The 24,384-nt window shown below is 49.1% G+C and overlaps 1 protein-coding gene across 3 annotated transcripts in view; it reads right to left on the reverse strand.

The window, feature by feature from the left end:
- The window catches only part of SLC39A11 (solute carrier family 39 member 11), a 293,358-nt gene extending 270,255 nt beyond the window's left edge, over positions 1-23,103 (reverse strand). For 2 of the 3 annotated variants that reach the window (XM_066386759.1, XM_066386758.1), the window contains exons 1-3: positions 22,992-23,103; positions 18,445-18,563; positions 12,530-12,568 (exon numbers count right to left, since the gene is read on the reverse strand). In XM_066386759.1, the coding sequence (XP_066242856.1) occupies positions 12,530-12,568; positions 18,445-18,552 (147 nt within the window). In that variant the 5' untranslated portion in view covers positions 18,553-18,563; positions 22,992-23,103. Of the gene's footprint in view, positions 1-12,529; positions 12,569-18,444; positions 18,564-22,718; positions 22,953-22,991 lie in introns of those variants that run through there. The other variant, XM_066386760.1, reaches the window with a different exon arrangement.
- Between the last annotated feature and the right edge of the window lie 1,281 nt (positions 23,104-24,384).

The following is a 24,384-nucleotide window of genomic DNA, read 5'->3' on the forward strand; positions in this document are numbered from 1 at the left end:
ATACATCTGCGCCATTTCTAAAATTGCACGGGCCTTTGATGAACCTTCAATTGCAGACTTTTCTCCCTCCTTGTGAGCAAGTCACTTGGAAAAGCAAGTCTATGCCATCCAATGGCAGCCTCTCCACAAAGCACTGTGTCAATAATATTTTGTCACGCAAAGGTTGGAGGGCAAAATTTAACGAATGTTAATTTTGATCTCTTGCATTCCGAGTATCTTTCAAAAGAGCTGACACTCAATAAAAGCTTTTTCCTGTGATTTGTACTAAGAGGCCTATGAGAAATAATGTCAGCTATCCTATTCTTTAAATTGCAGCACAAGGTATGTAGATTGATTCTAATAAAAGACTAGCTAAACACTCGATTTGGTTACCAAAAAGGAAAAAAAAAAGGTGCAAAGTCTTGCTTCATAAAAGTCTTTGGGAACAAGCTAACCTCCCACCATCTGTCTGGATTCAGTGAAACATCACCTTGTCTGACGGCTGAGGGGTGCCTGAGATGACTCCCAGAAGGCCCTGCCAGTCCTGAGATTTCCCCGACACAGTATGTGATCCAACAAGGATTGCGCACCAAGTTGAATTTCAATTCAAGCTCAAGTTCTCCAAATGGTAAAGATCCTTTCTCCCATCTTTTTTTTTTTGTATTTTTCTGAAGCTGGAAACGGGGAGAGACAGTCAGACAGACTCCCGCATGCGCCCGACCGGGATCCACCCGGCACGCCCACCAGGGGCTATGCTCTGCCCACCAGGGGGCAATGCTCTGCCCCTCCGGGGCGTCGCTCTGTCGCGACCAGAGCCACTTTAGCGCCTGGGGCAGAGGCCAAGGAGCCATCCCCAGCACCCGGCCATCTTTGCTCCAGTGGAGCCTCGCTGTGGGAGGGGAAGAGAGAGACAGAGAGGAAGGAGAGGGGGAGGGGTGGAGAAGCAGATGGGCGCTTCTCCTGTGTGCCCTGGCCGGGAATTGAACCCGGGACCTCTGCGTGCCAGGCCGACGCTTTACCACTGAGCCAACCAGCCAGGGCCTCCCATCTTTCTTTTGCAGGACTCAGGGAGCCCAGAAGAAGAGCCTGAGTTCCCAGCAGGCACCTGTCCAGTATCACCTGACCACTAGGGAAGGAACCTGATGTGACAAAAGTGCCCCTCCCTCCCATCCCAGGACGCTATGAAAACCAACTAGCCTTGGGAGCCAACACCACTGCTAAGTAGGTGGTGGCTGCCATGGGAGCCTGCAGCACACAAGGCTGTACCTGGGGACCAGAGCAGAGCCTCCCCTGGACTTCCCAGTCCAAGTTCCAAGGCCCCATCCTCCATGTCCAATGTTCCTCTAACCAAGACCCCAACCCCACATATTCGTTCAGTTGTACTCTTAGCCCCAGAGCTACAAGGACCCTGCTTTTTCTAAACACCAACTTATCCTCTATTAAACCACAGTCTTCACTAGAACAATGGTTCTCCCATTGCAATTACCTGGGAACTCCACAAACTACTAAAGCCTCATCCCTCCCGTAGATGTTCTGATGTAGTTAGTCCAGGGTGCGCCCAGGACACTGGGCTTTTTAAATCATTCCAACTGATTCACATGCAGCCAGGGTGCCGAAGCACTGCATCAGAAGGAAGGGGGCTTCCCCAGAGCTAGTGAGTGCCCTTAAACCAAACTGCAAAGGACGTCAGGCTGGGTTAGCTTGCTGTGCTAGCCCATGGATGCTGACCGTTGCAAACTTGTGTTTGGTTTGAACTGGGAAATCCAGTCTTATTTCACAACCTCGAATTGCACACTTTGCCCAGGGCCCTCTGACTTGACACAATGTGCCTTATGTGACAAGGAGAATGCAATAAAGGGTCCATATAACACATCATGCTTCACTGCAAAGCCAGGCCCTGAAGATTCTTCAAAGGCCCATGCCAGCAAAGGAGAGCAGGGGCATCTACTTCATAAGCGAAGGCCAGGCCCCACCTCTGAGAGGACCCACCACCAAGCCAGGCCCCCAGAAAATCACCTACTCGGGGACCCCAGACATTCCAGGGAGCATGATGAGGCCTCCAGCTGGGGCCTTGCCAGGCACACAGCTGTGATGCCGATGGTCACAGGCTGTTCACACTGCTACCAGGCCTCAGGAAACCCTGCCATAAACCAAACCAGGGGTTGGCGAACATCTATAAAGGAATAGAAACTAAATAATTTAGGCTTTGCAGGCAGCATAGTCCTGTCCTGGCTACTCAACTCTGCCACGGTAATGCAAAAGCAGCCCCAGACAACACGTACACAAATGGTGTGGCTGGGTGCCAATAAAGCTCTGCAGTGGTTCCCCTCCTTACCCACAGGGTACACACCCAAGACCTCCAGTGGACACTGAAACTGCAGATAGTACAGAATCCTATATATACTATGCTTTTCCTGTACCTACAGACATATAATAAAGTTTAATTTACAAACCAGGCATCATCAGAGATCAGCAATAATAGCTAATAATAAAACAGAACAATTATAACAATACATTGTAATAAAAGTTATAAGGATGTGGTCCCTTGGTTCAGGGGATCCCTGCTGAGGTCTCCCCAGAGGCTCAGCGCTTGCTGGTGCAGCACGCGGCCATTGGTCAGAACACATTTCCTATGCGTGTCCTGCCCACAGGTGTAATGCCTTTTCCATCTTAACGAAGCCTCCCTATGCCCTGGGACTGTAACCTCTGAAGTCAGAGCTACGACAGCAAAACCGGCACAAACTCTTCACAGTTTTCCAGGGCAGAAGACTCGTTCTTACTGCAGATCTTCGGAACCTCAGCACACCACCTGGTTCTTTCCTTATTAAGAACTTTCACCTTTCCACTTCGAGGAAGCACTTTCCGGCTTCTCTTCGGAGTATCTGAGTCACCAGCAGCACAACTCTTGAGCTTTGGGGCCACGATTCAGTAAAACAAGGGCAAACTAAACACAAGCACTGTGCTTCCACGACTGTGGGTCTGACCACCCAGATGGCTACTGAGTGACCAGCAGGCAGGGAGCGTCTAACAACAAGGAGATGGTGGACAGTGGGACGGTGCACGTCCCGGGCAGGATGGAGCCAGACATGAGATTTCATTACACTGCTCAGAACGGCACGCAATTTAAAATGGATGAATTGTTTACTTCTGGAATTTCCCATTCAATGTTTTCGTACTGCAGCTGACTGAAACCATGGAAAGCACAACTGCGGATAAGGGGAACTACCGTATTTGCAAAGACAGGTGGGGGCCGGATTTAAATCCCTGGAGTAGTGCCCACCTCTCGACTAGATTTCCTTAAAGACAGACCATCACCTAGCACTTCTTCAAATCCTCAGCACTTGGCACAGTGCCTGGAATACAGCCAATCCCCATTACTGCCAAATGAATGAATGAATGAATGAAAAAAATGTGTGCCGATCACCTTAAAAAGAGTATCTATGCAACATCTGCCTGCTCCTACAGAGGAATGTAAAAAAATTATTGTGATTCTGAAGCAGTCACACCTGATGGTTTAATCTCTAGGCCCTTCGTAATTTCCTGCTCGTGGCCTTCCTGCACTCCCAGCTCTCCTTCATGGGAACAGAAGAAGAGGCTTCCCAACAGAGAGGAACAGGCATCCCCACGGAGAACACCCTGGTACAATCTGCACGGCAGGCCCAGGCCTGGGAGGAAAGGGAACAGAGGAGACGGGGTTTCCAGGCCAGGAATATGAAGGCTACCTGAGGATACGTGTGGGGAGGAGGGGAGCAAGGATGGGGAAGGACTGTCCAGGGGACTCTGAGCAGCCCTCGCGGCCACATGGCCCTAGCTGCTCAGCAGAACAAGAGAACACATGTGGGCTCTTCCACCAAGACAAACACCGTTCCTTTCACCCATGCTCTATGTCATGTCCTCCCCTCTCGTGCACTGTTATAATGATACTGGAAATCTGAAGCATGAAATTAAAAAGGGAAAACACAATGATAAAAAAATAATAATAACCAGTCTCCCTCCTGAATGGTTTTCTTCCATTCTTTTCTCCCCCTCTCACTCCCCACCCCTAACCAGTCTCCCTCCTGAATGGTTTTCTTCCGTTCTTTTCCCTCCTCTCACTCCCCACCCCATCTTGCCGCAAGGCTGCTTTCCACCCAGCACGAAGCCAGAAGCCAGGATGTGCTGGAAGGGACGGTCCTCACCTTCTGTGCACATGTTGCACAGGATGAGGGAGGGACAGGGGGTAGTGCTGTCACCACACAGCTTCTGTGCTCATAAGAACCACTACTGTTTGGGTGCTAAGAGCGCTGGGCCCAGGCTCGTCTTCCATGATGATGTGTCCAGTGTCCCCTGCCCGTGCCTGGCATGATGTGAGGAAATTCATTTTAGCTAAGACAGTTTCTCATTGCAAACTGGCAATTTGAGACCTTTAAAAGTATAATGCCTTGGCACAAGAACCTTAAGGGTCCCAACCCCTCAATCATGAACGTTTAAAGTGTCAGCGTCTTGCAGCATCATTATGCAGGAAGTCCAAAGTGGCAGAAGAGGCAGATGACCCTCATCAACTGTGCCAAGAGTCCTGGAGCAAGGCTGTGAAAGTCCTGCTTACAGACGAGCCCTTTCCCACACTGCCTAAAGCACCACGCCACACTCAGCTTGTCAGATGACACCCTTGGAGTAGGTAGCTTAAACTCCCACCAGCCTAACCCTGGCAGACCTCCCAGCCCCTCACTGAGTGCCCATGAAAAGGGCAGCCTACCCCTAAAACACCAAACATCACCTCCCTGGTCATTGCATCCCAGTGCAGAACAAGCAACTCACAGAGAGTAGAATCTAGGAGGCCCTGGGACTCCCCAGATCTTGACAAAGCAAATTTAAGAGAGGAGCTCCACTTTGGACAACCGCCCCAACACTTCCAAGGTGATTTGTCTGGTCAAAACGATGTTGCACTGGGCTATGCTCCAGGTCCTCGCATGCTCAGCATCCTGGGAGGTCATGCAGGAGCCCTCTGCTTCTCTCAGTCTTATAGAGAGGAAAATCCTGGCCAGAGAAACAGAGGCAATGACCTTTGCAGGAGCCTCTTTAGTGCCTGTTTAACGCACTCCCTTCACACCATGTGCTGGTACTGTGGTTGTGACCCAGCACATTTCAGTGTGGTCCAAAAGACTTCATCTTAAAAATCTCCATCAGGACACACCAGGTTTCCCTACCTCTCAGACAATAAGAAAAAGAAAAGGTAACAGGAATGATTACTTCTCAATCAGGATCTTTAGCACCAGCAGTGTAAAAGCTAGGATTACTGAAGACCCAGTTGAGTGGGGGGCCCACTCCAGCTCTTCTCTCTCTCCTATTCAGAATAAACCTTTCCAGTGGATCTGGCTAAAATCTCCTCCCTGAATCCCTCATGCTAAAATGAAGCCCATTTCTTCCCATTTACTTCCCCGTGGAAATGGAAAACAGCTGATCAGCATCATCCCTCCAGACTCAGGGGCCATCACTGGAGAGCATCATTAATTTCCAACTGTGAGACAGTTATTTGCAGAAAACATTATCCACCACTTGCTGCACAAAAGTAGACCCGGCCAAAATCTCCTTAAGAAAATCATGTCGCCCTGGCTAGGGGGCTCAGTTGGTTGGAGCATTGTCCCAATACACCAAGGTTACGGGTTAAATTCCCGGTCAGGGCACGTACAGAAGTCAACCAATGAATGCATAAATTGGGTGGGACAACAAATCAATGTTTCCCTCTCTCTCAGCCTCCCTCCCTCTCTCTACCCCTCCTTCCCTCCCTCCTTCTCTCTCTCCCTCCCTTCCTCTCTCTCTTAAATCAAAAACTAAAACAATTTCTTAAAAAATCCTGTCTTTCATAAGAAACCAGCTCCCTCTGGGATTAAATAATAGCTATTAAATTGCCTTTTCATGCCTCGAAGTAAGATCAGTAGGTTGTCTTTCTCTTCTATAGTTTCATGGTCCTATTTATCCCTCACAAGTGCTTCTTCCTTGATGGAATGTGTATTGATTTAGCGATCCCTTATGCATTCAAGCTGCACCAGAAAGAGACATCAGGGCCAGAGCCAAGAAAATTGAAATGGTGACCCTGGACGTTTCAGCCTCTCCAAATTCATCTAAGCGTTTCTCTCTGGGGACAATGACTTCTTTCTCATTCAGATAAAAAGATATCAATTACAGGTTTTAATTTACCATTGAATAGGTGAGCTGATAAACAGGTGAGGCTAAAAACTAACTGCAGTACTTCACTATCGCCTTACTACAGAAAGATCACGCTAACTTTTGCTGGAGCCCACCCCTTGAAATGTGCATATCCAAGTAATTCTCAACATCAGCCTGGCCCTGGCAGGTTGGCACAGTGGATAGAGTTGTCAACCTGGCATGAGGACGTCCCGGGTTCAATTTCCGGTCAGGGCACACATGAGGAGCAACCACCTGTTTCTTTTCCCCTCCCCCCCTTCTCTTCTTGCAGACAGTAGCTCCACTGGTTCAAGTGTCAGTCCTGGGCACTGAGGATAGCTCAGTTGATGTGAGTATTGGCCCCAGACTGGGGTTGCCGGATGAATCCCAGTTGGGGCACATGTAGAGTCTGTCTATCTCCCCTCCTCACATTTTTAAAAAAAAAAAAAGAGTATCAGTCCAATGTCTTCAGTTCTCAGTCAAGTCAACCGAGGTCCAGAAAGACTATGGAGCTTGCCCAAGGTCACACAGCTAAATGCTGTCAGTCCCTGGCTTTGCAGGGGTTTGCTCTGCCCCCTACCCAGCCATTTCTCATTCTGGATAAGCCATTCACTCTCTCTGGATTCGTTTCCTGTCTGTAAACAGAAGGAGCTGGGCCAGACATCAGCTAGAAGGCACGGTGGTTTAAATAGGGGGAGCTAAACAGACTGTGGACATAGATCCTGGGTCCGCTCACTGTGTAATCCTGAACAATTTGCTTGTAGTCACTGTGCCTCGTCTGCAAAGTGGGGTACATAATAGTACCTGGTAAATATACCTCATAGCTGCTATGAAAATTAGACCATCACAAAGTGCTTGGCAGAGCACCCTAAACACAGTAAGTACTCAATAAATGTTAGTTATCATAATCGTCTAAAATCTCTGCCAGCTTTAAAATTGCATTACTCTAGGGCAGCAGCTCTCAACCTGTGGGTCGCGACCCCGGCGGGGGTCGAACGACCAAAACACGTGTTTCTGATGGCCTTAGGTGACCCCTGTGTTTTGGTCGCGACCCACAGGTTGAGAACCGCTGCTCTAGGGCTTTAATAGGGAATAATGACTATCTTTTTTTTTTAACGGTAACATTTCTCCCCATTAATTTCAAGCCTAAAGCAAAAATCAAGGCCAGACATGGATGGATACTGAGAAGAGAAAGACAATGATTATCAGAAACTTGAAGACTGATTTAAGGAGTCAGGACACAAACAAGCAAATGGCTTTTAAGAGGAGGCATTTAAGGAGAACTGATTAATGTTTCCAATGTCCCGCTAATGAGAAAAAAAAACAAACTATAAAAGATATTGCTAAGCACATTTAAAAAACATGACTCTTGTGCCAGGAATTTCTCTTACAGAAACATTTGTTTCAGTGCACAATTATATAGTGTATAAATATGTCACTGTGCATTATATGAGATACGTATTTCAATGCACATATGACACATACACAAATGTATGCACAACTGACTATAAAAAGTGACATCCAGAAACCCCAGGCTTGCCTGATTAATGTACATATGGGAGCTGATGCTTCCTGCTCCTCCTCCATCTTCTCCTCCCTCTCTCTCTCTCTCTCTCTCTCTCTCTCCCCCCCCAAAATGAATTTTTTAAAGTTCTAAAAAAATAAATACGTTTTTAAAAAATTTTTTTAAAGAAATACTTTTTTAAAAAACCTCAATGTCACCGGCTTGAGCATGGGCTCACCAGAGTTGCTGGCTTAGGCATGGGATCAAGACCATGCTGGCTTGAGCCCAAAGGACACTGCCTTGAGCAAGGGGTCACTGGCTAGGCCGGGGGTAGTCAACCTTTTTATACCTACCGCCCACTTTTGTATCTCTGTTAGTAGTAAAATTTTCTAACCGCCCACCGGTTCCACAGTAATGGTGATTTATAAAGTAGGGAAGTAACTTTACTTCATAAAATTTATAAAGCAGAGTTACAGCAAGTTAAAGCATATAATAATAATTACTTACCAAGTACTTTATGTTGGATTTTCACTAAGTTTGGCAGAATAAATCTTTATAAAACAACTTACTATAGTTAAATCTTTTTATTTATACTTTGGTTGCTCTGCTACCGCCCACCATGAAAGCTAGAATGCCCACTAGTGGGTGGTAGGGACTAGGTTGACTACCACTGGCCTAGGCTGAAGCACCCCCCACCCCAGGCAAGGCACATATGAGAAGCAATCAATGAACAACTAAAAGTGGCACAACTACAAGTTGATGCTTCCCATCTCTCTCCCTTCCTTTCTCTCTCGCTAAAAAAAAACAACTAACACTATGACATGTTTAGTTGTCCTGATGACTTTGTAAGTGAATACTAAATACTCTCCAAAGACTATTCTCAGGGTTAACACTGTTGACCTTTGCACACCAAGGGGGAAAGGCAAGGGGGCTTTCTTCTTCATTTTTTAACTTTAAAAACATCTGAATTTTTATACCTTCCACTCTGCAACAAGAGATGACACATCAGAATTCTCTAAACCAGGATTTCTCAGCTTGGCATCACTGATGCTTAGAGCTGGGTGATTCTTTTATGGGAGGAGGGAGAGGCTATCCTGTGCATCATGGGATATTTAGCAATATTCCTGGCCTCTAGCCACTAGATGCCAGTTGTGACAACCCAATATGTCAAATGTTCCCTGGGAGGCAAAATCGCCCCTGGCTGAGAACCACTGTCCTAGCCAACAGAGTAACTATATTAAATACACATTAATGCATGAGAAGTACAAGCAATTATGACAGCTCAGGCCACCTGGGGTCTACTGCCTTTCCCTAGTTTGGGAAGCACTTATGAAAATCCATCTCTGGTCACTAATGCCATTGAGATTTCCTGTGTTTGAGACCCAACTGCCTTCCATGTCATGCTCTGATTTTATGTATCTGGTGACCTGCCAGGAGTTCCTTTGTACAATTAGCTCGTATTCAAGGTCAATTTTAGAAAAACAAATGATTTACATTCAATAAAAACACATAAATAACTTTCAGAATCCCCACCACCACCACCAACTACTGTAAAAATCAGAAGTAAAATTATTTTCAATCCTCAGTTAAGTGAACAAAATACCCTGGTCTAAATACACTGACGTTTCTAAGGAAGTTACATCTTGAATGTCTGTGTTTTAATGCTCCCAACTTCATTCTTATATGTCCTTAGGACAAATTCACTCTGTTTTTGCTCCTCTGTTTCCTTCTGTTTGTTGTCTTTGGCTACATAAATCCCACAATGGCTTTTGGCCTAAAGGAGTGAACTAGAATTGAACACCCAAATGCCATGTCAGGAGCAGGAAGCCAGCACAGAAAACTTTCTGTGCGCCCCCTAAAAGAATTTTGAAAAACTAGGTGTCTCATGACTCCTTTTGAAATTGACATCTAAAAGGCTTTCATCTGAATTTATGGGGTTGAAAAAGATATCGTTTCTGGTACATAAATACTGGTGTGTTTAAACAAAACTGTCTGATCAGTCATTCATATATCTAAACAGCATAGGGATTTGACTGCCACCATTGTCCACCTAGAAGTGCATATACAACTAAGCTGTGAGTTTGTTTCATGTACCTTTCTGTCCACGGTTATACCTACACACCCCCAACATGCATAGGCAAGCTCTTCTTCAAAAGTCAAAAAATGTACATCATTCCTTTTTCTCCCACTTGTATCTAATTATACCTCCCCCAAACTTTTATCCTACAGCAACTCATCTTTTAGACTGGCAGGTCTACTATTGATTTCTCTATCATACTTCTCTTCCACGTATTTATATACATTTCAACTCAATTTTTAAGAATTCTCCTGTGAGCCTAGGGCTCTAACTGCTTAAATAACAATTTCGTGGATTGAGTTATATTACAGCTATTGGTGGTAAAGAATTGATTCATAACAGCAAAAATATAATACCTGATTTATAATTATTAAACATTAAAAGGTAAAAAAAAAACCTTGGGTATGCAAATTTCCATGGGTGAGGCTTTTTTCTTGTGTTTTTTTTTTTTCAATTCATCTGTGTATCCATGGATAAACAGTATTTAGTCACTGCTATAAAAAGACAGTTAGGCATTAATTTATTTCTATTTTTCTTATCTTCGTTTTTCTTTAGATGGAAGATGGGGAAAAGTAGGTATTTTGTTACAAAATTGTCATTTTTGTTCTTTGAACTCTTTCCAAGTTACAGGCCTAAAATCTCATTGTGGTCCATCCTGAAAAATTACTTCTAAGGATCTCTCCCCAAACAATCTGATTAGATTCACATCAAAGGACAGGACAGCATCTGAACGGCTCTGGGCCCTGGGCCCTGCACCTGCTTCGGCAGCCCATACACTCAAGTTGGATCTGGGCCCAGTGATTAGCAATCAGAGTCCTGCGCTTTCTCGGCACTGACCCCAACAGGCCAGGGTCCCCCCTGTCTATGCACAGAGACTGTTGCCCAGAGACAAGGAAATGAGCAAGAATGTGTCTTCCTCTGTGACCAGGAAGAGGGCAGCTGTGCAAGGGAAGCTGGGAAAGGGGCACTGGCTGTCCGGGTGTCAGGCAGTGCAGCTTCGGAAAGGAGGACAAAACTGGAAGCTGAGGGCCTGAAAACTCATTTTGTTAGCCCTCTCGGTGCACCTGAGTAACCCCTGGCGCGCCTCCGTGTGCTCTCAAAACTAGACTCCAGTTTGATGCTGCTGACGCAGAGCACTCTGGAAGGTGCCACCCCCAGGCTGGTCTTCGTAGATCACAGGAGACAGGAACTCAATCCTCATCAACCAAAAGGGTACATGACAACATGCTACACACCTTCTGGTGTGACTCACACAACCGAAATACAAAGTACCACGCTGACATGCGCACACCCGTAAACAGGATCGGAATTCGTCAAGCCTCTAGGTCTCGCTCGGAGCTTACAGCAGCATGCAGGAGATGTGGGGGACGGAAGAACAAGCTAAATAGCAGCACAAGGACGCAATCAGCCAAACTCAGAATGCAGGACATTCAACTGACAACAGGTCCAGTTTCCTTAACAAATTACCATTGTGAGAAAAAGAAAAATTGGACTATTAAAGAATAAAACAGATTCAACAGTTACAAACAAATTCATTGTGAAAATCTTGTTTGGATCCAATTCTAACAAAACCATTTTATTTTATTATTTTTTTAATTTATTTATTCATTTTAGAGGAGAGAGAGAGAGAAGGGGGGAGGAGCAGGAAGCTTCAACTCCCATATGTGCCTTGACCGGGCAAGCCCAGGGTTTTGAACCGGCAACCTCAGCATTCCAGGTTGAGGCTTTATCCACTGCGCCACCACAGGTCAGGCAAACAAAACCTTTTTTTTTTTTTTTTGTATTTTTCCGAAGCTGGAAACGGGGAGAGACAGTCAGACAGACTCCCGCATGCACCCGACCAGGATCCACCCGGCACGCCCACCAGGGGGCGACGCTCTGCCCACCAGGGGGCATCGCTCTGTTGCGACCAGAGCCACTCTAGCGCCTGGGGCAGAGGCCAAGGAGCCATCCCCAGCGCCCGGGCCATCTTTGCTCCAATGGAGCCTCGCTGCGGGAGGGGAAGAGAGAGACAGAGAGGAAGGAGAGGGAGAGGGGTGGAGAAGCAGATGGGCGCCTCTCCTGTGTGCCCTGGCCGGGAATCGAACCCGGGACCCCTTGCACGCCAGGCCGATGCTCTACCACTGAGCCAACCGGCCAGGGCCAAACAAAACCATTTTAGAAGACACACTTGGGGGGAGAAAAAAATGGAGGAAATTGAATGTGGACTGGGTGTTGGATTACAGTAAGAAATTATTGTTAATTTTGGTAGGTGGGACGATGCCATGGTGATTGTGCTTAAAAAATACAAGGCATTCAGTTAGAGATGTGTATTGAATTTACCAAGATTTGCTTTTATATACTCTTCCAACCTCCCAAGAAAGTCTGGGAGAAGACAGATGAAATGAGATTAGCAAAGTGTCCACGATGATTGAAGTCAGGTGGCAGGTACGGGGGTGTGGCGTAGAAGTCTACTTTTTTACGTTTGAAAATGTCTACAACAAAAGGTCTTTTATGGCGGGAGAGGAGGAGAGAAAGAGAAGTTTAATTACTGCCACGAAAGCCCTGTCGTGAGGCCCTTCCCAAATATAACTTTATTTTACAAGTCCTCAGGCGCTGCCCAACAAGCCTCCTCTCTGTCTAGAGAGGCAGGGGCAGGAAACACAGTGGAAATGAATGGGGTGGGTGAGGAGAGGGAACCCTTGGTACCTGGAGAGCAGAGATGCATGCGGGTTACATGGGGAGAGATGGGAAATGCCTTGCAGCTGAAAAATGTCAGAATAAACATGTCTCGATTTACATTCCTCCTGTAACATGCTACTTACCCCTGCAGCAAAGCCAAGACTTCCATCTAAGATCCGCCTCTGAAAATGAAAAGACGAGGTTTCAGTTTCTAAGGGATATTTCCTGGGATGAGAGGAAACCATAACCCTTACGAGAGCCATGTGAATAGGGACTGGCTCCCCCTGGAGTTTTCTAACACCCCCGGAAGCCTGGCTCCAAGTTTTCATAAAATGGGCCAAAATGAAGGGGTACAAAACATTTTTTTTTTTTTGTATTTTTCTGAAGCTGGAAACAGGGAGAGACAGTCAGACAGACTCCCTCATGCGCCCGACCGGGATCCACCCGGCACACCCACCAGGGGGCGATGCTCTGCCCATCCGGGGCGTTGCTCTGTCACAACCAGAGCCACTCTAGCGCCTGGGGCAGAGGCCAAGGAGCCATCCCCAGCGCCAGGGCCATCTTTTGCTCCAATGGAGCCTTGGCTGCGGGAGGGGAAGAGAGAGACAGAGAGGAAGGAGAGGGGGAGGGGTGGAGAAGCAGATGGGCGCTTCTCCTGTGTGCCCTGGCCAGGAATCGAACCCGGGACTTCCGCACGCCAGGCCGAAGCTCTACCACTGAGCCAACCGGCCAGGGCCACAAAACATTTTTTTAACCTTCCATCCATTCCACAGCCAATAATCAGAGTCTTCTTTCAGCGTGGTGTGTGGCCTGCAATGGCCCACGTGTCACCTCTGACTTTCTCTGTGAATTATGACCATGAATCTTTAGTAAATAGCTAGCCCAACAGAGGGAAATGGACAAGTGTTGACCAGGAGCAGTCAGGCCAACCAAAACCCTCCCACACGGCCGGTGGGGATAGAAACTGGCACAGCCACTGGAAGTGACCAGAGGCACACCCCATGACCCAGCAGAGCCACATGCTCCTGAGTCATTACTTAACACAAACGCATTCTCGAATTCACCCAACATGTGTACAGAAGTGCTCTCAGCAGCACTGTTTGTAAGAACTGGAAACTAGACATGACCCAATTGGGCACATCAATTAGGATATATTCATACAACAGAGTACCACACTGCAAGGAGAACACACACACAATTTATATGAATGGAACTCACAGGCAGGGCCACCCAGTAAACTGGAAAACAAACACGGTGAAGTCAGCCAGACACAGAAGAGCACATACTTTATGATCACTCCATGCATATAATGTATAAAAACAGAGAAAACTCCTCTCTGCTGTTGGAGATCAGGAGAGAGACTGCCTTTCACTGGAGTCTGGGGTGTGAGTCATGCTTAAAAGGAACCTAAAAGGCTGCCAGGGGTGCTGGGACAGGTCCTGTGCTGGGCCTGGGCACTGTTTTCATGGGCACTGGTGAAAATTTACCAAACTTTATACACTCAAGAAGAGTGCACGGTACTATATGCATCTTATATGTCAATCAGAAGTTTCTTTTTTAAGTAGCTAAATTAGGGATATAACCTATAGCCACATAAACACATTACAGGCATGCTGAGGTGTGAAGCATCACATCGGCAAGACTCCCACTGAGGTCTGGGTAGCCAGAGTGGCCCAGGTAGTGATCTCCAGCATTGGTCAACTTCTGCCCCCTGCCTAGACAAATGACATTCTTCTCTAGGCACAGCATGACATTAGTCAACTTCATCTAACAAACTAATTTAACCAAGCCGGACAGATACAATAAAGAAGTCAGGTATCATCATCCTATCAGCATTCACCTGGAGCCTCAAAGGAGAAACATGATACTTTTTTTTAAGGTCAATAAACCTGTCAGTCCACTTTTAGACATTTATTTTAAGAAACTAATCAGATCTATGCTCAAAAATTTGTGTTCATCATCAACCCTTTGAGTAGTACGCACGTTCATATACATCCTTGTGCCTCCTGACCATCCAGAGTACAATCATACAAAAATTTTTATTTTAAAAATGTGTAAGGGCCCTGGCCGGTTGGCTCAGTGGTAGAGCGTCAGCCTGGCGTGCAGAAGTCCCGGGTTCGATTCCTGGCCAGAGCACACAGGAGAGGCGCCCATCTGCTTCTCCACCCCTCCCCCTCTCCTTCCTCTCTGTCACTCTCTTCCCCTCCCGCAGCCAAGGCTCCATTGGAGCAAAGATGGCCCGGGCGCTGGGGATGGCTCCTTGGCCTCTGCCCCAGGTGCTAGAGTGGCTCTGGTGGCAACAGAGCGAAGCCCCGGAGGGGCAGAGCATCGCCCCCTGGTGGGCAGAGCGTCGCCCCCTGGTGGGCGTGCCAGGTGGATCCCGGTCAGGCACATGCGGGAGTCTGTCTGACTGTCTATCCCCGTTTCCAGCTTCGGAAAAATACAAAAAAAAAAAAAAATGTTTAAGGCAACATTAAAAAAAGGCAAATGTGTCCTGGCCAGTTGGCTCAGCGGTAGAGCATCGGCCCGGAGTGTGGAAGTCCCAGGTTCAATTCCTGGCCAGGGCACACAGGAGAAGCGCCCATCTGCTTCTCCACCCTTCCCCCTCTCCTTCTTCTCTGTCTCTCTTTCCCCTCCTGCAGCCAAGGCTCCACTGGAGCAAAGTTGGCCCAGGCACTGAGGATGGCTCCATGGCCTCCACCTCAGGCATTAGAATGGCTCAGGTTACAGCGAAGCAATGCCCCAGATGGGCAGAGCATCGCCCCCTGGTGGGCGTGCCAGGTGGATCCGGTCGGGCGCATGTGGGAGTCTGACCGCCTCCCTGCTTATAACTTTGGAAAAATACCAAAAAAACAACAAAAAACAAAACAAAACAAAATGCAAATGTATGTTCTTCTTGTTTCCATAAAATGGTTATCAAACAAACATGATTTTAAGTTAATAAAACTAACTGAAACCAATTTCATTTTTTGAAAAAAAACCTCACTCTCGGGGGTCAGCAAGCATGAAAAAAAACTCACTACTCAAAGAATTAACACTATTTCTAAAAGCAAAGAAAAAAGGACATAATCCTATGGCCAACAATTCAGGATTAGATAAATAAATTTTAGTACATCTTTATGATGGGAAACTATACAGCCAACTAAGTAATCAAGGTAATCAAAATAATCAAAAAAAAATTTAGGGATGTGGGGGGGTCTGTTTATGCTATCAAGTGAGTAAAGCTGGTTATGAAACATACAATCTGATCCCTACTATGTAAAGAAAATACACATATACACACGTACTTACGCATACCCAAATGCAACTTAACAAAATCGAACACGTTTTTTCTTTCTGAGAAGTTGGATTAGAAACTTTTAAAATTCTTTCTTTTAGCTTTTCCATATTTTACAAGCTTCCTACAATTAAAAAATTTTTTTAAAGTCAGGAAAACAAATTTGGAGAGAAGCTACACTAGCGTTGATAACGGCAAAGGACAGATGTCTGAGTGCCTCCCATCTCAAGGGACCCTCACCACAGCCCCCATTTCAGGTGGGTGACAACTGAGGTTTGTTCCAGGGGACAGAGCACATCTCTGTCTCCCCAGCCCGTGCCCTTTCCCTCTCCACACACATGCCCCCTGTGAAGAAAGGGTTGACACAGCCCACCTCAGCCTGCTCTCTCCCCAGCCCGTGCCCTTTCCCTCTCCCCACACATGCCCCCTGTGAAGAAAGGGTTGACATAGCCCACCTCAGCCTGCTCTCTCCCCAGCCCGTGCCCTTTCCCTCTCCCCACACATGCCCCCTGTGAAGAAAGGGTTGACATAGCCCACCTCAGCCTGCTCTCTCCCCAGCCCGTGCCCTTTCCCTCTCCCCACATGCCCCCTGTGAAGAAAGGGTTGACATAGCCCACCTCAGCCTGCTCTCTCCCCAGCCCATGCCCTTTCCCTCTCCCCACATGCCCCCTGTGAAGAAAGGGTTGACACAGCCCACCTCAGCCTGCTCTCTCCCCAGCCCGTGCCCTTTCCCTCTCCCCACATGCCCCCTGTGAAGAAAGGGTTGACATAGCCCACCTCAGCCTGCTCTCTCCCCAGCCCGTGCCCTTTCCCTCTCCCCACACATGCCCCCTGTGAAGAAAGGGTTGACATAGCCCACCTCAGCCTGCTCTCTCCAGAAGGTCCTGCTGTCAAGGCTGGCCCCTCGTTGGCTTCTGGGAACTTTGGACTGAAATTGCTCCCTCCACCCCTAACTGATAGGATGGGTTACTGTGCCTGCTTTACAAACCCAGCGACTTATGCAAGACACTTGCTTTCCTTTCTTGTGAGTTTGAAATTTTGGTGGTACCAGCAGCCAGTGCCCAATAAAAACTTGAGTCTCTAATGAGTGCCCCTGGGTGGACACATCAAAACGTCCTGGGAAAGGAGTCCTCTGTGCCCAGAGGAGAGCAGGAGCATCAGAGGTCTGTGCATATATTTCTTCAGACTCTGTCTGTGTCTTTCCCTTGTGGACCCTGTTGTGGGTCATTTTACTGTAATATATCTTAGCCACAGGGACAACTACATGCTTAACCCTGTGGGTCCTTCTAGTGAATCAGCAGATGTGTGGGTGGTCATGGGGACCCCCCCCCATATGCCTCAACACAAGGAAAGGTCTCAGCAATTCTTCCTCTAAAGGGGAAGGGGGCCCCTCTGGGATGGCTCCCCACTTCTGAAAAGCCCCATAGCATTGGCCAGGGCCACACGGGGCTATGAGGTTCTGCTCATCACTGTGCTGCATTTAACTCACATCTCATGGGCCAGCTAGTCCCCACCTAGTGCAACTCAGATCTCTCCTTCTAAAAGCGGAAGAAACTGGGAATGGTGAAAACATGGACTGCTCTGCCCCAGAAGGCACAAGAACAGAACCCCGGGAAACCTGGTGTGGTTGTCATGAGAGAGGCGGGGTCCAGTAACCTGGTCTCTCTCACTTAGGGAGTGGGACTCGGGGTGCCAGTGTGTCTTGAGTTCCGAGTCTCCGCCAGCCTCCGAGCCTCGCACTGAGAAGGGGAGGAGGTGCACAGGGGAGGTCTGATCTTATCTGACATCAATACCCACTTGACTGGTCTCCAACACAACAGGGACCGGCTTGCCAACTTCCTAGACGTGTTTTAGTCCAGCCCCGCCTCACAGCACATTTAACTAGGTTTTAAATCACTACCTTGCTTAGCACTCCTACAATTTCTAAGGTTGCACTCATCACGTTATCCATGGCTCTCTCCGGGCCTGGGGAACCAACGGAGTCCAGGGGTGTGAAAGATAAGGACTTTCAGGCCCGGGAGCTGGGCGCAGGCCGTTGGGGAGAGGCGTGGGACGTGTGGAATGTGGGGGAAGAGTGTGGGGTATGAGGGGGGTGTGGAATATGTGGAGGGGTGGGGGTGTGACAGGATGTGTGGGCTGTGTAGGAGGTATGTAGGGTAAGGAGGAGGGACAGAAGTGGGGTTTGGGGAGGTACAGGGGTACATGGGGTACAAGGGTACAGCAGAGTAAGGGTGAGTAAAGGTGGGTGGGGTGGGATGAGCAGAGGTGGATGGCAGGCCCACGGTGAGGTGAACTGAGTATATTTATCCCAAAGGGAGTGGGAGAGGGAATGATGAGCCTAAAGGAGAGGGGACAGAAACCCTTCCTTCCCCCCAGGTCTTTCCAATCATCCCAGCTAGCTCAAGGCCATGGGGCAGGGCAGTGACAGCCCAGACCTATTGTTCTTTGGCCACGCACATCCCCACTGGCGCCAGGCCTAGAAGAAACTGGACGGGAGACAGAAATCGGACAGAGGCTCCAGGAGGATGAATCTCTGGGCTCCTCACTCCCTATCCGTTAGAATCAGGAGCAAAGAGGCAAGAGATGCCCGGGCTGCAGACACCTGCTCTCCAATCCTGGCAGGGAGAAGGGGGGGTCAAATGAGAGGACTGAGGACAAACAGCACCCACAACCTAGAGGTGTGGCCAGAGGCATTCGAGAGTCAGCCACCCTGCAAGTGTGGAGTCAGAGCCGCTAAGGGAGTCCCCACGAACTTCCCAGCACTGAATCAAGACAACTCACCTGTCCGCTAGAGAATATGAACACGAGAGCTGCCCCCGCTGCCGTCATCCCCCAGGTGAAGAAGGTCCCCAGCAAGGCCTGGACTATCGGGCTGTGGCCTTGCAGCATGCTGGATACGGCTGTGTGTGGAGCAGAAGGACAGGGTCAGTGCCAGCGGTCCCTTCGGTGACACTCACATACGCTAAGGCATTCTAACCCCCTCCTCCTGAGCTGGCCTGTGTCTAGCTGGTGTGTGCACCTTCCCACCATGCTGCCCCTCAGTGAAATCATCTAACTCTGGGGAGAGAGATGTGGGGACCCGTGGGAGACACCAAAGACGCCATGACTGAAGTTACAAATTGGGAAACAGTTCCAAAAAGAAGAAGCTCAAAAAGGTTCCAAAAAGAAGAAGCTCATTTAGCCTAAAGGAAGAAAGTGTCAGGTTGCTACTTCCCTATTCCTCCCGCCCTTGCCAAACATTGGCTCTGTCTTGTCCAAATACAGGTGACTGGCTCAGGTGACCTCATGAAACTCATCTACCTAAGTCCTGGTCCAACTTTCAGTAGCTCCCTGTGGAAGCTTCCGTGGTGGCTTCTGTGGCCAGCCAGGGGCACACTCTATCTCAGGGGTCCCCAAACTTTTTACATAGGGGGCCAGTTCTCTGTCCCTCAGACCGTTGGAGGGCCGGAGTATAAAAAAAAAACTATGAACAAATCCCTATGCACACTGCACATATCTTATTTTAAAGTAAAAAAACAAAACGGGAACAAATACAATATTTAAAATAAAGAACAAGTAAATTTAAATCAACAAACTGACCAGTATTTCAATGGGAACTATGCTCCTCTCACTGACCACCAATGAAACAGGTGCCCCTTCCAGAAGTGTGGTGGGGGCCGGATAAATGGCCTCAGGGGGCCGCATGTGGCCCGCGGGCCGTAGTTTGGGGACCCCTGCTCTATCTACTGACCTTCAACTAACCCATCAAGTCAAACCTGCATCTCCATTACCACCATGCCCTTCATGGGCACCAGCTGAACCGAATTATTGATGGCACCGGGAACAAGCCCCACATGGTCCTGCTCCAAATCTCTCATTACGTGGTTCCCTCCCAGAATGCCTTCCTTCCCAGCCTTCAGCCACCACATCCAGAACACCTATGGTCCACCAAACACCAACTTCGATGCCACGCTTCCCGACCCCTCTCCACCGCCATCCCTGCGCACACCCTGGCGCCTCCTGCATGGCCCGCCCTCCTCCCCCTTTCACATCAGTAATTGCTTAAGAACAAGAGTGATGTTTTTTCACATTTGGCACCCTGTCCATAGGGCTCTTTGGCACCCAAAAAAGGCTTGCTGAATTATTTATGGCACCTTGGCCAAGCTTACCTTGATAGGACACTTAGCGAGGACAAGGAAACGAAGCCCTAAGTCACATGTCCCCCAGTCAACTGCTGAAGCTGAAGTTATGCCACTGCCCACCGAGGAACCAAAGGGAAGTCCCCTCTTGTTTTTGCTCAGAGAGCCTCCTCTAGACTTGAATGTGTTCTAAATCCTAGTTCTGGGATGACAGGGCATCAGGCTCTCGCTGTGGAAAGTTACAGGGCAAAGAAGCCCATTTGTTGAAAGGCCCTGTGTTCTGGTACACAAACATTGGGGCCCAGGGCCTCCTCATCTCAAAGGGCTCATTCAGCTCCTCACTCGTCTTCCAGCACCCACAGGGCTGGACATGGCCCCACTGGGCTCAGGCGTGCCTGGCCCCAAAGCTCTGTGCAGAGCCAGCAACTCTGGGCTAAAGACGCTGCCTCCCTCTGTTGACCCTGGAAGGAAACCATGACAGAGTGTGTGAGGGGTCTGCAGGCCATGGGGCTCAGCAGCACAACTAGGATTCACACCTAGGAAGGCTGTGGGTCCAGCTGAGCCCAGGCGAGCCCTGGCTCCGCCCCAGTGCCAGAAAACCTCTAAATCAGCATCTAAGGATTTAGACTGTGTCCCCATAGTCTAAATCAGGGGTCTCCAAACTTTTTACACAGGGGGCCAGTTCACTGTCCCTCAGACCATTGGAGGGCTGCCAAATACAGTGGTCCTCTCACTGACCACCAATGAAAGAGGTGCCCCTTCCAGAAGTGCAGTGGGGGCTGGATAAATTGCCTCAGGGGGCCCGCGGGCCGTAGTTTGGGGACGCCTGAAATGGAAGTCAGGATGGTGACTGCATCAAATAAAGAAAAAAAAGTCATTTTTAAAAATGCACCCTTTACATACATCATCTTAAGTCACCCTAAAAAGAGTGATTCTTATTTGTTTTTAAAACCAGACATCTGGATCATGACACCAACAGTCTATTTCTAGCTGCTTATGAATAAAATTTCAAGAAGCATTTACGAAGAAAGGCACACAGCAATCATCCTCTTAGGATTCATCATCCAAGACAGGTCATTAAAAAAAAGAAGAAACTTTCTCCACCCAGTATTAAATGTGCCTTTTTTTTTTTTTTTTTTTTTTTTTTTTTTTCATTTTTCTGAAGCTGGAAACGGGGAGAGACAGTCAGACAGACTCCCGCATGCGCCCGACCGGGATCCACCCGGCACGCCCACCAGGGGCGATGCTCTGCCCACCAGGGGGCGATGCTCTGCCCATCCTGGGCGTCGCCATATTGCGACCAGAGCCACTCTAGCGCCTGGGGCAGAGGCCACAGAGCCATCCCCAGTGCCCGGGCCATCTTTGCTCCAATGGAGCCTTGGCTGCGGGAGGGGAAGAGAGAGACAGAGAGGAAAGTGCGGCGGAGGGGTGGAGAAGCAAATGGGCGCTTCTCCTGTGTGCCCTGGCCGGGAATCGAACCCGGGTCCTCCGCACGCTAGGCCGACGCTCTACCGCTGAGCCAACCGGCCAGGGCTAAATGTGCCTTTTAACAGCTACAGAAAAGAGGAACCCATGTGCACTTGCCAAAAGGCCAAAGTCAACGTGAGTTTGGTTTTGGCAGTTTGTGAGTGTTGCTGGGGGCCAGTCAGAGGGCAACACACTCCTGTTAGCCTGTTTATTTACAGCTGAGCATCCTGAGATACAAGAGAAAGGGACACGCAGGGAAAACCAAGGCCGCCGTCCTTCCCATCCCAACCATTGCAGCATTTATCATTGGCCACGCAAGCCCAGAGCCCTTCGGGAAAGTTTCTGCCGTTTGCCATCTTAAAAGGGGTGGTCTGAGAATCAGCAGTGCTGGGCCCCCTTGGGAGCTGGTTAGAAATGCAGAACCTCAGGCCCCAACCACAGGCTGGATAGGAATCTGCATGTTATCAAGTCCCACGGGGGAGTCTTACACATTAAGAAAGCCTGGTCTTAAACTAGAACAACTTCTACGATACCTAGAGCTGGAAAGGGATTCTCCTGCAAGGCCAGGGGTCCCCAAACTTTTTACACATGGGGCCAGTTCCCTGTCCCTCAGACCATTGGAGGGCCAGACTATAAAAAAACTATGAACAAATCCCTATGCACACTGCACATATCTTATTTTAAAGTAAAAAAACAAAACGAGAACAAATACAATATTTAAAATAAAGAACAAGTAAATTTAAATCAACAAACTGACCAGTATTTCAATGGGAACTATGCGCCTGCTTTTGGCTAATGAGATGGTCAATGGGCCGGATAAATGGCCTGAGGGGGCCGCATGCAGTCCGCAGGCTATAGTTTGGGGACCCCTGTGCAAGGCCAACACAGAGTTCGAAGAGAACAGTTTTCCCCAGTAGTGAGACCAGTAGCACTGTGGGGACAGGGAACACCAGCCCTGGCACCTCAAAAGCAGCTTCCTCAGGGGGGCCCAGACTTCCTCGTGGGCTGCATGATACATAAACATTGATTCGATTGCAAGGCTGGGGGTTATTCTCTGCCCATCCCAACTTTAGAGATGCCAACACCTGAGACGCTCCCACCTGATCCTGGTTTTCTTTCTCTCCCTTTTAAACCTGTTGCGTGCTCCTAGGCGTCGCACGTTTCAGCTGAGAGATGTTGGTGAAGCTGCAGAGCTGGACACAGCACTTAATGGGGTGCACACACAGGCCCTGACTCCAAGGCAGCTAGAACTGTGGAAAAGTGCTCCAGGACCTGGCTACTCAAAGTGTGGTCCGCAGACCAGCTGACCTGGGGAGTGGTGGGCAATGCACAATCTCAGGCCTGCTTAACCGGATTCCCACTCAAGTTCAAGAGGTCCTGCTGACCCCCAGAGCCCGTGGGAGGGGACACAGAGCAGCTGGAACTGTGGCCACCTCCACTCCCAGGGCTCCAGGGTTCCGGCATGCTCACCATAAATGAGTGAATGAAAAGGATCTTGGAGAAGCACGCCAAAGGGAGGCAGGTCGACACCGTGCCTGGGAGGCAGCTCAAGGTCCCCTTCTGCCTCCTCTGCCACCTGCCAAAGCCAACCTGCTACCCCTCCAACCCTCGCCGCTCCCCAGGGACACTCCCTTCCAAACTCCGCGTGGCCCTTCCAAGTCCCACACTCTGGTCCTGAGGGCCGCGGCACCACCGGGCCTCCAGTCCAACCGAAGGCTCTGAAGGAGAGAAAAGCCGACTCACTACGGTGCCCTCTCAAGCCCCCACTCCACTTCCATCAGCCCCCGCTGCCGCTCGCTCGCCGGCTCACTCCCGAAGTCACTTCCTGCTTCCCTCCCAGCACACGTGTCCCTCCACCCACCAGGCCCCGCCCCGCCCCGCTGTGAGTGGCAGGTCCTGCCGGAAGAATAAATTCTCCGGTTCACAGCCTTCTGCGGGCTCAGGAGCAGATGGGGCGGGTAGAACAGAGCCCTGGGGCCAAGCGGAAAGAACATTTTGCACGGGTAAGCTTCTGCAGTCTTATCTGAAGCCCCAGAAACCCAAGGAAAAAGTGTCTGGGACATCCCTGATATCATTTATGTCACAGCCGAGTCCCATGCCCTGAAGGAGCAGATCAAAATGGGTTTGAGAAGGTCTGGGGGTGGGGAGAGGCTAGAATCAGCCACAGCAGCCTAAGTCAATGATCCTCAAACCACAGTTCCCATAGGAGCCACCAGGAACGATGGCAAAACACAGAAAAGCAGCCCTGGCCATGTAGCTCAGTTGGTTAGAGCAATGTCCCAACACGCTGAGATTGCAGGTTTGATTTTGATCCCTGGTCACGGCATGTACAAGAATAAATCAATGAATGCATAAATAAGTGGGACAACAAATCAAAGCCTGTCTCTCTCTCCCTCATTCCCTTCCTCTCTTTCTATAAATCAATAAAACACAGGAAGCTAGCACCCTGAGAGGTTCTGGTTCTGGAGTCAGTGGGGCCGAGCCTCTCTGTTCTGAACTAGGAGTTGCTGGGATCACTTTGAAAACCTCAGGAAGGCTCTGTGGTGACCCCCGGGTTGACAGGTGTAGTGTGGGAAGCCAAGCCCAGCTGACTCCAGAGATGGTGTTGGGACACTCAGGGCTCACAGCATGGGACTCACACCCTGATCAGCAGAAGCTCTCACTTCCCTTAAACCATACCAGCCCCTAAAGTGGGGTGGCCAATGCCCAGGACAAAGTGAACCATTTCCCATGTTTCACCATGAACACTCCACACACACACATACACACACACACACACACACACACACACACACACACACACACACCATACACACCAACCCAAACATACAAGCTGCCTCTGTCTTCCTCACATTCCCTTATGTTAAGAAGCACCAGAATGTTGACCAGAGAAGAAAGAGTGGTCTCCTCAAAGCTAAGTGCACTGGCTCTTTCTTCCAGTCAGCCCACCCCAGGCCCAGGGCCCAGTCCTATTCTCTCCCACAAGTGCAACCTGCCCTGCAGCCCTGATAAATTGGGAGAGGGGAGGAGGGATGGAGTGTGCAAGAACAGCCCAGAGCAGTCAGCCTGACCAGGCAGTGGTGCAGTAAATAGAGCATCAGACTGGGATGCTGAGGACCCAGGTTAAAGACCCCAA

This window comes from Saccopteryx leptura, chromosome 5 (genome assembly GCF_036850995.1).
Source record: "Saccopteryx leptura isolate mSacLep1 chromosome 5, mSacLep1_pri_phased_curated, whole genome shotgun sequence".
NCBI lineage: Eukaryota > Metazoa > Chordata > Mammalia > Chiroptera > Emballonuridae > Saccopteryx > Saccopteryx leptura.